Here is a 13243-nt window from a genome sequence, read left to right as displayed (position 1 = left end):
GCACATGGAGCTGGCTGTCGAGCAGCGGAGAGTGCCAGAGCCTGTTTTGGAGCCGGAGGAGGAATTTGATGAAAGATTCCGGAGAGAGGTGGTAGCGATGAGAATGCTGCCATACAGGCGTGCTGAAGAGCGTGACACCAGTCCGGTGCCATCTGCACCGGTTTCACGCATCTGGCCTCCAGTGCGCCTTCCCAGTCCGGTACGTCCTGTGTTAGCTTCCCGCACTCGCCCTGAAGTGCGTGTCACCAGTCCGGTGCCACTTGTGCCGGATCCATGCATCAGGTCTCCAGTGCGCCTCCCCTGTCCGGTACGTCCTGTGCCCGCTCCCCGCACTCTCCCTGAAGTGCGTGTCACCAGTCCGGTGCCACCTGTGCCGGCTCCACGCACTAGGCCTCCACGCACAGGCCACGGCGTCCAGTCCTGCTCCATGGCCGGAGCCTTCTTCTGCGCCGGTGCCCAGTCCAGGCACGGCGTCCAGTCCCGCTCCAAGGCCGGAGCCTTCCTTTGCACCGATGTCCAGTCCAGGCACGGCGTCCAGTCCCGCTCCAAGGCTGGAGCCTTCCTCTGCGCCGGTGCCCAGTCCAGGCGTCCAGTTACGCTCCATGGCAGGAGCCTTCCTCTGCGCCAGTGCCCAGTCCAGGCACGGCGTCCAGTCCCGCTCCAAGGCCGGAGCCTTRCACTGCGCCGGTGCCCAGTCCAGGCACGGCATCCAGTCCCGCTCCATGGCAGGAGCCTTCCTCTGCGTCGGGGTCCAGTCCGGGCACGGCGTTCAGTCCAGCTCCAAGGCCGGAACCTTCCTCTGCGCCGATGCCCAGTCCAGGCACGGCGGCCAACTCAGCTCCATGGCCGGAGCCTTCCTCGGCGCCGGTTCCCAGTCCGGGTGCGGCATCCAACCCAGCTCCATGGCCGGGGTCCTCCTCTGCGCCGATGCCCAGTCCGGGCATGGCGTTCTACCCGGCTCCATGGCCGGACCCGTGGTCTGGGTGGGGGCAAAGACCCGCACCGGAGCCGCCACAGACACTAGTCACCCCCCCACAGACACTAGTCCCCATTTGGTTTCAGGTTTTGCGGCCGGAGTCCGTACCTTTGGGGGGGGGGTACTTCTCCATGCATCGCGCCGACAGAGATGAACACCTCTCTGGGACAAAGAAGGACGGGGGTGTATGCTTTATGATTAACGACTCATGGTGTAATCATAACAACATACAGGAACTCAAGTCCCTCTGCTCACCCGATCTAGAATTCCATCCATTTTACCTACCAAGAGAATTCTCGTCAGTTATAGTCACATCTGTGTACATTCCCCCTCAAGCAGACACCAAGACAGCCATCAAGGAACTTCACTGGATTGTATGCAAAATGGAAACCATACATCCTGAGGCTGCATTTATTGCAGCTGGGGGATTTTAACAAAGCAAAATTGAGAACAAGTATACCTAAACTCTACGTGCATGCGCAATACCCTCGACCATTGCTACTCTAACTTCCGCGATGCATACAAAGCCCTTCCCCGCCCTCCCTTCGACAAATCCGACCACGACGCCATCTTGCTCCTTCCGTCTTATAGGCAGAAACTCAAACAGGATGTAACAGTGACGAGAACCATTCAAAGCTGGTCCGACCAATTGGAAGCCATGCTTCAAGATTTCTTTTGATCACGCGGACTGGAATATGTTCCGGTCAGCCTCAGAGAACAACATCGACCTATACGCTGTCTCGGTGAGTGTGTTTATAATGAAGTGCATTGGAGACGTTGTACCCACTGTGACTATTAAAACCTACCTTAACCAGAAACCGTGGCTGGATGACGGCATTCGCGCAAAACTAAAAGCGCTATCCACCGCATTTAACCATGGAAAGGGGTCCGGGAATATGTCTGAATATAAACAGTGTAGCTATTCCCTCCGCAAGGCAATCAAGCAAAATGCCAGTACAGGGACAAGGTGGAGTTGCATTTCAACGGCTCAGACACAAGACGTATGTGGCAGGGTCTACAGGAAATCACAGACTACAAAAATAAATCCGGCCACATCACGGACACCGACGTTACGCTTCCAGACAAACTAAACACCTCCTTTTCCCTCTTTGCGGATAATACAGTGGTACCGTCGTGGCCCGCTAACAAGGACTGCCCCCCCCCCCCCRCCTTCTCCGTGGCTGATGTGAGTAAAACAGTTAAACGTGTTAACCCTCGCAAGGCTGCTGGCCCAGACGGCATCCCTAGCCACGTCCTCTAAGCATGCGCAGACCAGCTGGCTGGAGTGTTTACGGACATATTCAATCACTCTCTATCCCAGTCTGTTGTCCCCACATGCTTCAAGATGGCTACCATTGTTCCTGTACCCAAGAAGGTAAAGATAACTGAACTAAATGACTACCGCCCCTTAGCACTCACTTCTTTCATCATGAAGTGCTTTGAGAGACTAGTCAAGGATCATATCACCTCCACCTTACCGGCCACCCTAGGCCCACTTCAGTTTACATACCGCCCCAACAGGTCCACAGACGACGCAATCGCCATCACACTGCACACTGCCCTATCCCTGGACAAAATGAATACATATGTAAGAATGATGTTAATTGACTACAGCTCAGCATCTAACACCAATGTACTCTCCAAGTTCATCATCAAGCTGGAGGCCCTAGGTCTCAAGCTGGAGGCCCTGGACTTTCTGACGGGCCGCCCCCAGGTGGTAAAGGTAGGAAACAACATCTCCACTTCGCTGACCCTCAACACTGGGGCCCAACAAGGGTGCGTGCTCAGCCCCCTCCTGTTCTCCCTGTTCACCCACAACTGCGTGGCCATAGATGCCTCCAACTCAATCATCAAGTTTGCAGATGACACAACAGTAGTGGGCTTGATTACCAACAATGATGAGACAGCCTACAGGGAGGAGGTGAGGGCACTCGGAGTGTGGTGTCAGGAAAACAACCTCTCACTCAACATCTGTTACGTTCCCCAGTTTCTGTGTTGTAGTTTGTATTTGAGTGTGTGTGTTTCAGGAGATGGCTTCCTGGAATTTCTCCCCAAGCAGCTGATTGGTCGGCCCCAATGGATGATTGGAGAGCTGACCCCACCCCCTCGTCAAGATACAGCTGTCTCTAATTACCATTGCCACCTGAAGCTATAAAAGCCAGTGTTCTGTTCAGAGAGAGAGAGATCATAGGCAGGCTGGGATCCTTGCTGGAGAATTAGATTGTGATATAATGTTGGTCGTGAGTATGTACTATGTTAGTTGTTGTTGGTAGCAGCTTTGCTATGTTCTGTGTTTGTTGCTTTGTCAGAGCTTCTTTAGTGACCTGAGTTAGTTTTCTCAGTTTTGTTGTGAAGTAGATTGTTTGTTATTCTGTTTCACTTGTTCCCAGGGGGGAAGGGGAAGGCACTTTGGGAGTGCTTAGGCAAGAGGCCCGCGGGCATACATATACCCGTAGTATATTCAATGTCTAGGCACACTAGGTAAGACCTGGGCGGACCACCCCCTTGTATTTTGGTTAGGGCACCAGGTGGTGTTAAGTGGGTAGGCAGGTTAGATAGGAGAGGGGGAGCTTTGARATTTACTTTCTTTGCTTTGGTTCCGTCCAGCCCCTTTTCCCCATATTACCGTGTAAAGGAAATAAATCCTAGTGAACGGTCAATTCTGCCTTTTTGTCATCCTTACTCGCACCTACAGTCCATACCTCTTTCGCTTCACGGAGAGTTGAGTTGTAGCAGGGTGTTGCGTTCCCTCTTTTCAGAGGCGTGCGTAACATAATGGGGGCTCATCCGGGATTCCATTAAACCCACCGGACCCTGCTGCTCTGAGCTCTCTCTGGTTAGTGATTGAGGTGTGATGGTAGGTTGTGAGTTTGGATGACWTGTTTAGTTTGTGTGTTCAGTAGATTGTTGTGTACAAGATGGCTGCAGAGGGAGCACCCCCCTATCCACATCGAAGGGACAGCAGTGGAGAAGGTGGAAAGTTTTAAGTTCCTCGGCGTACACATCACAGACGAACTGAAATGGTCCACTCACACAGACAGTGTGGTGAAGAAGGCGCAACAGCGCCTCTTCAACCTCAGGAGGCTTAAGAAATTTGGTTTGTCACCCAAAACCCTGACAAACTTTTACAGATGCACAATTGAGCGCATCCTGTTGGCCTGTATCACAGCCTGGTATGGCAACTGCACCGCCCTCAATCGCAAGGCTCTCCAGAGGGTGGTGCGGTCTGCACAACGCATCACCGGGGGCAAACTCCCTGCCCTCCATGACACCTACAGCACCCGATGTCACAGGAAGGCCAAAAAGATCGTCAAGGACATCAACCACCCGAGCCACTSCCTGTTCACACCGCTACCACCCAGAAGGCGAGGTCAGTACAGGTGCATCAAACCTGGGACTGAGAGACTGAAAAACAGCTTCTATCTCAAGGCCATCAGACTGATAAACAGCAATCACTAACTCAGAGAGGCTGCTGTCTACATTTAGACCAAATCACTGGCCACTTGAATAAATGGATTACTAGTCACTTTATACAATGCACTCTAAATAATGCCACTTTAATAATGTTTACATAACTTATATTACTCATATCACATGTATATACTGTGTTTTATACCATCTATTGCACCTTGCCTATGCCACTCGGCCATTGTTCATCCATATACTTATTATGAGTACATATTCTCATTCACCCCTTTAGATTTGTGTGTATTAGGTAGTTGTTGGGGAATTGTTAGATTACTTGTTAGATGTTACTGCATTGTCGGAACTAGAAGCACAAGCATTTCGCTACACTCGCATTAACATCTGCTAACCATGTGTATGTGACAAATACGATTTGATTTTGATTTGATTATTAGTAGCCAACAGTTGATCAGACAGAAAAATTGTCTCATTTTCATTCAGTACAGCATGTCAGATCTCTAATATTTCGGTGTAGACTAGGCTGCTGCAACATTTATGTGATGAGTTTTTGCTTGTGTCTCTCCAGAGTGATCATGTGTTATCACTTTTGCTAAATAAATATCAGAGGAAAGTAGAAAGCCTACTTGAGCGGGTGCAAAGAAATGCACTGCGTCAACCTCTATTTTTTAATCTCACTTCCCAAGCGAAAAAAAGTATATTTCAATATATTACAACTATACTAATGTATACTTAAATATACAAAACATTTGAATAATATACGAGATGTTTTTTTCTAGTATATCTGAAGGAGGCTGATACTTGGCCACAAGTCGATCTTCCAGCAAGACAATAACCCCAAGCACACATTAAAATCCACAAAGAAATGGTTAATTGACCACAGCTTTTTTGGCGCAGAATTATTATTATTATATATACACTGCTCAAAAAAATAAAGGAAACACTAAAATAACACATCCTAGATCTGAATGAATGAAATATTCTTATTAAATACTTTTTTCTTTACATAGTTGAATGTGCTGACAACAAAATCACACAAAAATGATCAATGTAAATCAAATTTATCAACCCATGGAGGTTTGGATTTGGAGTCACACTCAAAATTAAAGTGGATAACCACACTACAGGCTGATCCAACTTTGATGTAATGTCCTTAAAACAAGTCAAAATTAGGCTCAGTAGTGTGTGTGGCCTCCACGTGCCTGTATGACCTCCCTACAACGCCTGGGCATGCTCCTGATGAGGTGGCGGCCCGCCAAGTCACAGACTGACCCGCCACAGACTGGCCCGCCAACTCCTGGACAGTCTGTGGTGCAACGTGGCGTTGGTGGATGGAGCGAGACATGATGTCCCAGATGTGCTCAATTGGATTCAGGTCTGGGGAARGGGCGGGCCAGTCCATAGCATCAATGCCTTCCTCTTGCAGGAACTGCTGACACACTCCAGCCACATGAGGTCTAGCATTGTCTTGCATTAGGAGGAACCCAGGGCCAACCGCACCAGCATATGGTCTCACAAGGGGTCTGAGGATCTCATCTCGGTACCTAATGGCAGTCAGGCTACCTCTGGCGAGCACATGGAGGGCTGTGCGGCCCCCCAAAGAAATGCCACCCCATGACTGACCCACCGCCAAACCGGTCATGCTGGAGGATGTTGCAGGCAGCAGAACGTTCTCCACGGCGTCTCCAGACTCTGTCATGTCTGTCACATGTGCTCATGTGCTCAATGTGAACCTGCTTTCATCTGTGAAGAGCACAGGGTGCCAGTGGCGAATATGCCAATCTTGGTGTTCTCTGGCAAATGCCAAACGTCCTGCACGGTGTTGGGCTGTAAGCACAACCCCCACCTGTGGACGTCGGGCCCTCATACCACCCTCATGGAGTCTGTTTCTGACCGTTTGAGCAGACACATGCACATTTGTGGCCTGCTGGAGGTCATTTTGCAGGGCTCTGGCAGTGCTCCACCTGCTCATCCTTGCACAAAGGCGGAGGTAGCGATCCTGCTGCTGGGTTGTTGCCCTCCTACGGCCTCCTCCACGTCTCCTGATGTACTGGCCCTGTCTCTTATACACATCTAGATGTGTATAAGAGACAGGTTTTGGAGTCCATCTCATGCTACCACTAGAGTGAAAGCACCGCCAGCATTCAAAAGTGACCAAAACATCAGCCAGGAAGCATAGGAACTGAGAAGTGGTCTGTGGTCACCACCTGCAGAACCACTCCTTTATTGGGGGTGTCTTGCTAATTGCCTATAATTTCCACCTTTTGTCTATTCCATTTGCACAACAGCATGTGAAATTTATTGTCAATCAGTGTTGCTTTCTAAGTGGACAGTTTGATTTCACAGAAGTGTGATTGACTTGGAGTTACATTGTGTTAAGTGTTCCCTTTATTTTTTTTAACAGTGTATATATTTTTTCTCTCTATTTTAATGAACACGATGGGAGACAGAGAGCTGGTTTCAAGCGCAGGGAGCAGCAGGTGTTTATTTGTAAAGGACCACAGGAGGAGGCAGGTAGCTGGGTCCAGGGGCAGGCAGAAGGTCATACACAGGAGGAGGCAGGTAGCTGGGTCCAGGGGCAGGCAGAAGGTCATACACAGGAGGAGGCAGGTAGCTGGGTCCAGGGGCAGGCAGAAGGTCATACACAGGGGGTCCAAAAAGGCAACAGTACAGGCAGGGAAAAGGCTAGTAATGTCGTCCGGGAGATCAGGCAAGAGGTTGATAACAGGAAATCCGATAGGCTAAGGTACAGGCAGGGAATAGGCAAAAGGCGTTGTTAGTGAGGCAGGCAAAAATGATCATACACGGGGAGGAGTAAATTCCGGGAAAATCAGAGCTCCGAATAGAAATGTGTCACAAYACAAACAATACCTCACAATGATGGGGTGCAAAGAACTGAACTAAATAGTGTGTGATAATGACATACAGGTGTGTGAACAGGTGATCAGAATTCAGGTGATTGGGATCTGGAGAGTGAACTGCATTCAGGGGATCTATGTGTTTGAGAGTGGGAGCTGGAAAGTGGGCWGGAAAGTGAGCTGCATTCAGGGGATCTACGTGTTTGAGAGTGTGAGTTGGAAGCAGACGTAACATCTATCCTGCCCTGATTCAGAATATATAATTTTTTATAGCCATGGCACACTTTTTTAAGAGCAGTGCTAGAGGCATCACTAGATACCCGGGTTCATCTTATAAAAGTCCTAACATGGTCCTCAATGACGTCCTGGTAACTAACAGGAAGTAGACAAAAGTCCCCCAGAGAATGCTCCTTTGGGACCTTCATGAAACGTCCCCTTGTGGTCATTGAATGTCCCATGGATAACATCCTATCAGAACCAAATAGGAACATTTTCCCAACGTTCCCTAATGACCATCAAAATACCTTATAACGTTATACTGMGACCAAACTGGGACCTGTACTGAACATGCTCTTATGGTCCCTCGGTTAACGTCATGTTTCAATGTTCCTAGAACGTTCTCAGAACGTCASTTGGATAACGTCTCGCCAAAACCCTTAAAGGGACCTATTGGGAACYTCGCCTAATGTTCTTAGGACATCCCCTGTTTGCTGGGTAAACTCATGTTTAGACCTAGATGTAACTCTTAGTAGCAACTGGTGTATGTCCTGTCTTCTCTAAAATATAGAGATTATGTAGAAATTMAAAATTGAGAAACAAACATTCTGAGCCAGAACTAGAGGTATTTTCGTGTGCAAAAATACTTGGGACTAACAGGGTTAAGACACTGTAAATCATAATGACCTGCTATGAAAATAAATACATACYTTTATTATTTTGAAGAGATCAAGCATTTGTTCTCAAACAACTTTTTTATTATAACTGTGTTATATACAGTTGAGAGCACAGAGAGTAGACAACACAATACTGAACAGAGTGATACTGAATAGACTAGAGTCTTGTGTGAGAGCACATATGCATCACACAGGGTTTGGCATCAAAGGACGTGACAGAATGTTCTCAGGAGAGCAGCTGTCCATGCCAGGCACCAAGCAAGCTTCCCCTTTACTCCAGTATACCATCCTCTCTGTTTCTCACTCCATAGTTTTCCCTGATATCATTTTCTTTTTTCTACTTTGCCTTTTCTAGCTTTCACACACACACACACACACACACACACACACACACACACACACACACACACACACACACACACACTACACATTTCCACCCCATCCCTCTTTTTCTCCATCATTCTCTTTTTCTCCAACACACACCCACACACACACACACACACCACACACAACACACACACACACCACACACACACACCACACACACACACACACTCCCCCTCCCACCCCATCCCTCTTTTCTCCCCATCATGCTATCCCCGCTATATCTGGCAAAGCCCTTAGACATGCCAAGGGGAGACACAATGTGAAGGCATCCTGCTACAGCCCTGCTGTCTTCCGGCATGTTAGCAGCTGGTCAAAGTAAAGTCAGATCCTTCTGCACTCGGTGCGAAGGCTGTCAGAGGAACAGGCACACATAGAAATCATAAGAGGATTTTTGCATATATTTTCTTGTTTTATTTGTGCTGGCCATTCATCAACATTTGTAAAAATGGCATTCTCACGGATATGTATTCAATTCACCATGGGTCTACACAACTCCTAAACTGTAAGTAGAAAGAAGGAWTCTTGCCATGTTTGACTGTTTTTTCTCCTCTGTGAACAATGATTTATTATTGCTCTTAGTTTGTTGTTGTTGCCATTTGGTTTTGAGATGAGTAAGGAAAAGGTGGATGGCTATGTTACGATTAGAATTTTATAAGGCTCTGAAAATAAGAATATTCATTATTTATGCCTGAGAATCGCTCCCAGGTTGTCCATTCTCTCTCACGTGGACATTATTCTTCACGGTCTCTTCCCATTGTAGCACTCATCTTTTACAGAGTTCTGTTTAATAAGAAACTTGCTCTTGGTTATTATTTTTGCTCATTTATTTATGATGGAAGTGTTTTTTAATGGACCCAAACTAATTTGAAACATAATTATACATTTTACCTTAAATTGATGCTAAGCTATTCTATGAAATTGACATTTTATGAATTAAGCTATAAAAAAAATTACAATGAGTAGAAGAGGGAGACTGGACTGTAATCGTCACATAAGCACTTTAGTGCAATTAGTCTGATTTCCATGCAGGCATTCTGTTCATTGTTATGTGCGTGTCGTCCTAATGGTGCTTCTCTTCCTCTAGCTCCAGATGGCCACCCTGCAGCAGCAGCAGAACTCTCTGATGAGAAAGGTGAAGAGGACCCTGCCTAGCCCTCCTCCAGAAGAAAGCAGTCTCCCCATCGTCACCCCAGCCATGTCCCACATGTACAGCAGCCCACCGGGGATGCAGCCCCAGAGGGTGCTGCCAAGGCCCGCCCAGGGGGTCACTAAGGCTGGCCTGCTGAGCGAGCTGAAGGCCGTGGAGCAGGAGTCTACCAAGCTCCGCAAGCAGCAGCAGGAGCTGGAGGAGGAGGAGAAGGAGATTGACGCCAAGCTGCGGTACCTGGAACTAGGCATCCATCAGCGCAAGGAGACCCTGGTGAAGGAGAGGGAGAGGAGGGAGCTGGCCTACATGCGCTGCATGGGCGACGCCCGTGACTACATGTCGGACACCGAGCTTAACAACCTGAGGATGGTTGCGGCCACGGGGACGTTCGATGGTAACGGTCTGCTGACGAGGCCCAGCACGGCGCCGCTGAGCCAGTTCACCAACGACCTCGGCCCGGCCTCCCAGTACCCGCCCACCTCCTCCTACATGGCCTATCAGTACCCACAGAGCCAGCCCACACCCACACAGCAGCCAACCGCTGCTTACCAACAGATCGGTTTCCAGCCCCCTCAGTACCCAACAGCTGGCCAGCCCCAGCCAGGCACCTTCCAGCCACACCCACCCCAAGGCCCAGGTTACCAGACCCAGCCAGGCTACCCAGCCCACGGGGGCTATGGCCAACCTTCCTACCATACAGACCTGGGCATGCAGCAGCATAGCCACCAGGGTTTCCAGCCTCCCAACCCCTCTATCCCAGGCCAACACCTCCCCTACCCAGGTCAGAGCCCCTACCCCGGCCAGGGGATGTCCTATCAGCCCCAGGCTGAGATCCTTACTGTCCACCAGAGGCCTCGTCAGACCTCCCTGGCTGACCTGGAACAGAAGCTGCCCACCAACTACGAAGTGATCAGTAACCCTGCCGTCTCGGTGGCCACATCAGCTCCAGACACCTGCTTTGGCACAGTCTATTCCTCTAACACCATGCCCAACGCTTACGGGCAGTACCGCCCCCCGGAACCTGTGCTGACCCACGGAGTGGACAGTCCCACATCAGCCTATGCTGCAGACGGCCTCTACACCTCCAACCTGGAGCAGAATATCCCCAGGAACTACGTCATGATTGACGACATCAGCGAGCTGACCAAAGAGAACACGGGCCCTGCTGTTGATGCTCTTGGCCATCCAATAGGAGGACGCTACGGTGAGAACGGCCCCGTGCGCCAGACTGGCTACGGCAATGAGCCTGTGGACCCGTACATGCCTGCAGGCACCACGGGCTACCACCAGCAGGGCGCTGTGGACCCCCGGACCAGCACTACTGGGGGATCTTCTTATTACTATGACGACTATAATAAACACCCCAGCACAACACGTCCAGGGGGCCCAGGGCCCCAGAAACACCCATCCAAGAACCTGGCCCCTGCCGTGGTCTCCTCCGGTAAGCGCAGCAAGCACAGGAAGCAAGGAATGGAGCAGAAGATCTCAAAGTTCTCCCCCATCGAGGAGGCGCGGGACGTGGAGTCTGACCTGGCCTCTTACACCATGACCACCTCTACCGGCGGCAGCTGCACCMTGGTGTCCCGGTCCGGGGTGAAGAAGAGCGGCTACGACCAGCAGAAGTACTATGGCGGCCAGCCGGGAAGCCGGGAAGCCCTGGAAGAGGAGGACCGGATGTATGGCTCGGGGAGATCCCGGTCYACAGGCTACGGCATGGACAAGATCTCCTCCAGGGACTCCTCAGGCTACAGGAGCAAGTCCTACGAGAGGGACGCCTTGGAGCGGTCTCAGAGAGGRAACCGCGGTGGACGGAACTCAGAGGAGGAGAGCCCCCTCAGCCCCGTGGGGAAGCCTGTGGGGATCGGACGAGGCGGCACCGGGGTACCAGGGGATCCCCATGACGTGKGGAACCAGTACGGCTCCAGCCACTCCCTGCCGGACGTCCAGGATCACCACATGAAGGACCTGCCCAGGAGCCACGTGTACAAACCAGATGACCCATACCTTGTAGACGACATGCACGCAGCTGTGTCGGACAGCGAAGGTAACTGGTGCTGAATGCCACTAACTGCCTGACCTCCTCTGTCTCTCTGTCTGCTGGAAAGAGTCTGTATGCCAAGTGTGGTCTTCAGAGCAGCACGACGGCTCCTTCTGTTATGTGACTGTTTGAAAAGACGCGCATGTTGTGCCCAATGCATAAACCGCATATGCCTATGTTTCGTACATCTTTTTCTGTTTTTGCATGCTGAAAACATTTCCATTTTTTGAGTTTTGTGATTTTACACGTTTTTGCTGTTTTTTGTTTGACTCTGAAAGACTTTGCATGTTTTTGAGACTTTGGGCCGTCTTTTTGTCTGCCGTCTGCATGGGTTCAGTTCAGTCTGCATGTCTCTCTTCTTCTCCTCTCTACACATAACAAAACAAAAGGAAACTGACTGATGTTAATCTTTGTTGTCCAAAAGCCTATCATTTGGGTCAGGAGGAGACGGACTGGTTTGAGAAGCCGAGGGAGGCTCGCGCCAACCGCTCCAGACACCATGGGAGCGCAGGCCACATCTCCACAGGTAGACAACAGACCAGCGCCAACGTGAAGCACACCTACCACGACTACGACGAGCCCCCCGAGGAGCAGGACCTGTGGCCTCAGGATGAGTACAACAACCAACCTCGCCACCCCTCGTCCACCTCATCATCCCGTGACCACCGTGGTTACCATGGCAGTAGCGGCGGCAGTTCGGCGAGGCACTCATCTTCCCGCCACTCTGGCGAGGAGCCCCGGTCGTCCAGCCGCTCCTCCAGAACACACCCCAAAGACCCATCCACCCGCTCTGAGGGCCGTGGATCCTCCTCCACCCAGAAGAGGGGAGGCTCGGAACCCCGTTCCTCCCGGGAGGGCTACCGGGATCGGGACTCTGGGGACTACTCCTCCCGTGATCCGGCCTCCGGACACCACCGCGAGGGCACCGGGGGCAGGGGTCAAAGGCCGCCGGGCTCATCTTCCAGGAGACAGGAGGGGGTGCCCTCTACAGGGGCCAAGCAGGGCCAGGGGCAGCAACCCCAGGCTGGTCCAGGGGGGCCCCAGCAGCAGGGGCAGCGTTCCAGTGGGCAGTCCCAGTCAGGCAGGCAGCCTGGGTCTCAGGGGCCAGACGGGGGACAGCCAGCCCAGCAGCCTGGCCAGCAGCAACAACGCACCCAGCAGCAGCAGCAGCAGCAGCAGCAGCCGCAGCAGCAGCAGCAGCAGCCCCTGCAGCAGAGCCAGCTTCCTCAGACCACTGCTGGGGGGCCTCAGGCCAATCCAGGGACCGCAGGGCCAGGTCCCATGGCAGGAGCAGGGACAGGACCAGGGACAGGACCAGGGACAGGACCAGGGACAGGACCAGGGACAGGACCAGGTACAGGACCAGGGGCAGGACCAGGAGCGGCACAGCACCAGGATAAACCTGGCCAGACTCCGGCACAAGGCCGGCAGCCAGCTGGACCCACCGCGGGCCAGTCACCAACCACAGCCGTAAGTACATCTTGGATGAGGTTGGTATTTCAAGATCCATTGAATGTCATG

General features: G+C 51.3%; 1 protein-coding gene across 1 annotated transcript in view; it reads left to right on the top strand.

The window, feature by feature from the left end:
• Positions 1-13243, top strand: part of bsnb (bassoon (presynaptic cytomatrix protein) b) — a 124715-nt gene that overhangs the window by 99963 nt on the left and 11509 nt on the right. Inside the window, exons 6-7 of the mRNA XM_070438955.1 lie at positions 9622-11728; positions 12147-13192. Coding sequence (XP_070295056.1) covers positions 9622-11728; positions 12147-13192 — 3153 coding nt within the window. The remainder of the gene's footprint in view (positions 1-9621; positions 11729-12146; positions 13193-13243) is intronic.

The sequence above is a fragment of the Salvelinus sp. IW2-2015 genome, unplaced genomic scaffold (assembly GCF_002910315.2).
Source record: "Salvelinus sp. IW2-2015 unplaced genomic scaffold, ASM291031v2 Un_scaffold1312, whole genome shotgun sequence".
NCBI classification, from domain to species: Eukaryota; Metazoa; Chordata; class Actinopteri; order Salmoniformes; family Salmonidae; genus Salvelinus; species Salvelinus sp. IW2-2015.
This window is presented reverse-complemented; position numbering and strand designations above follow the sequence as displayed.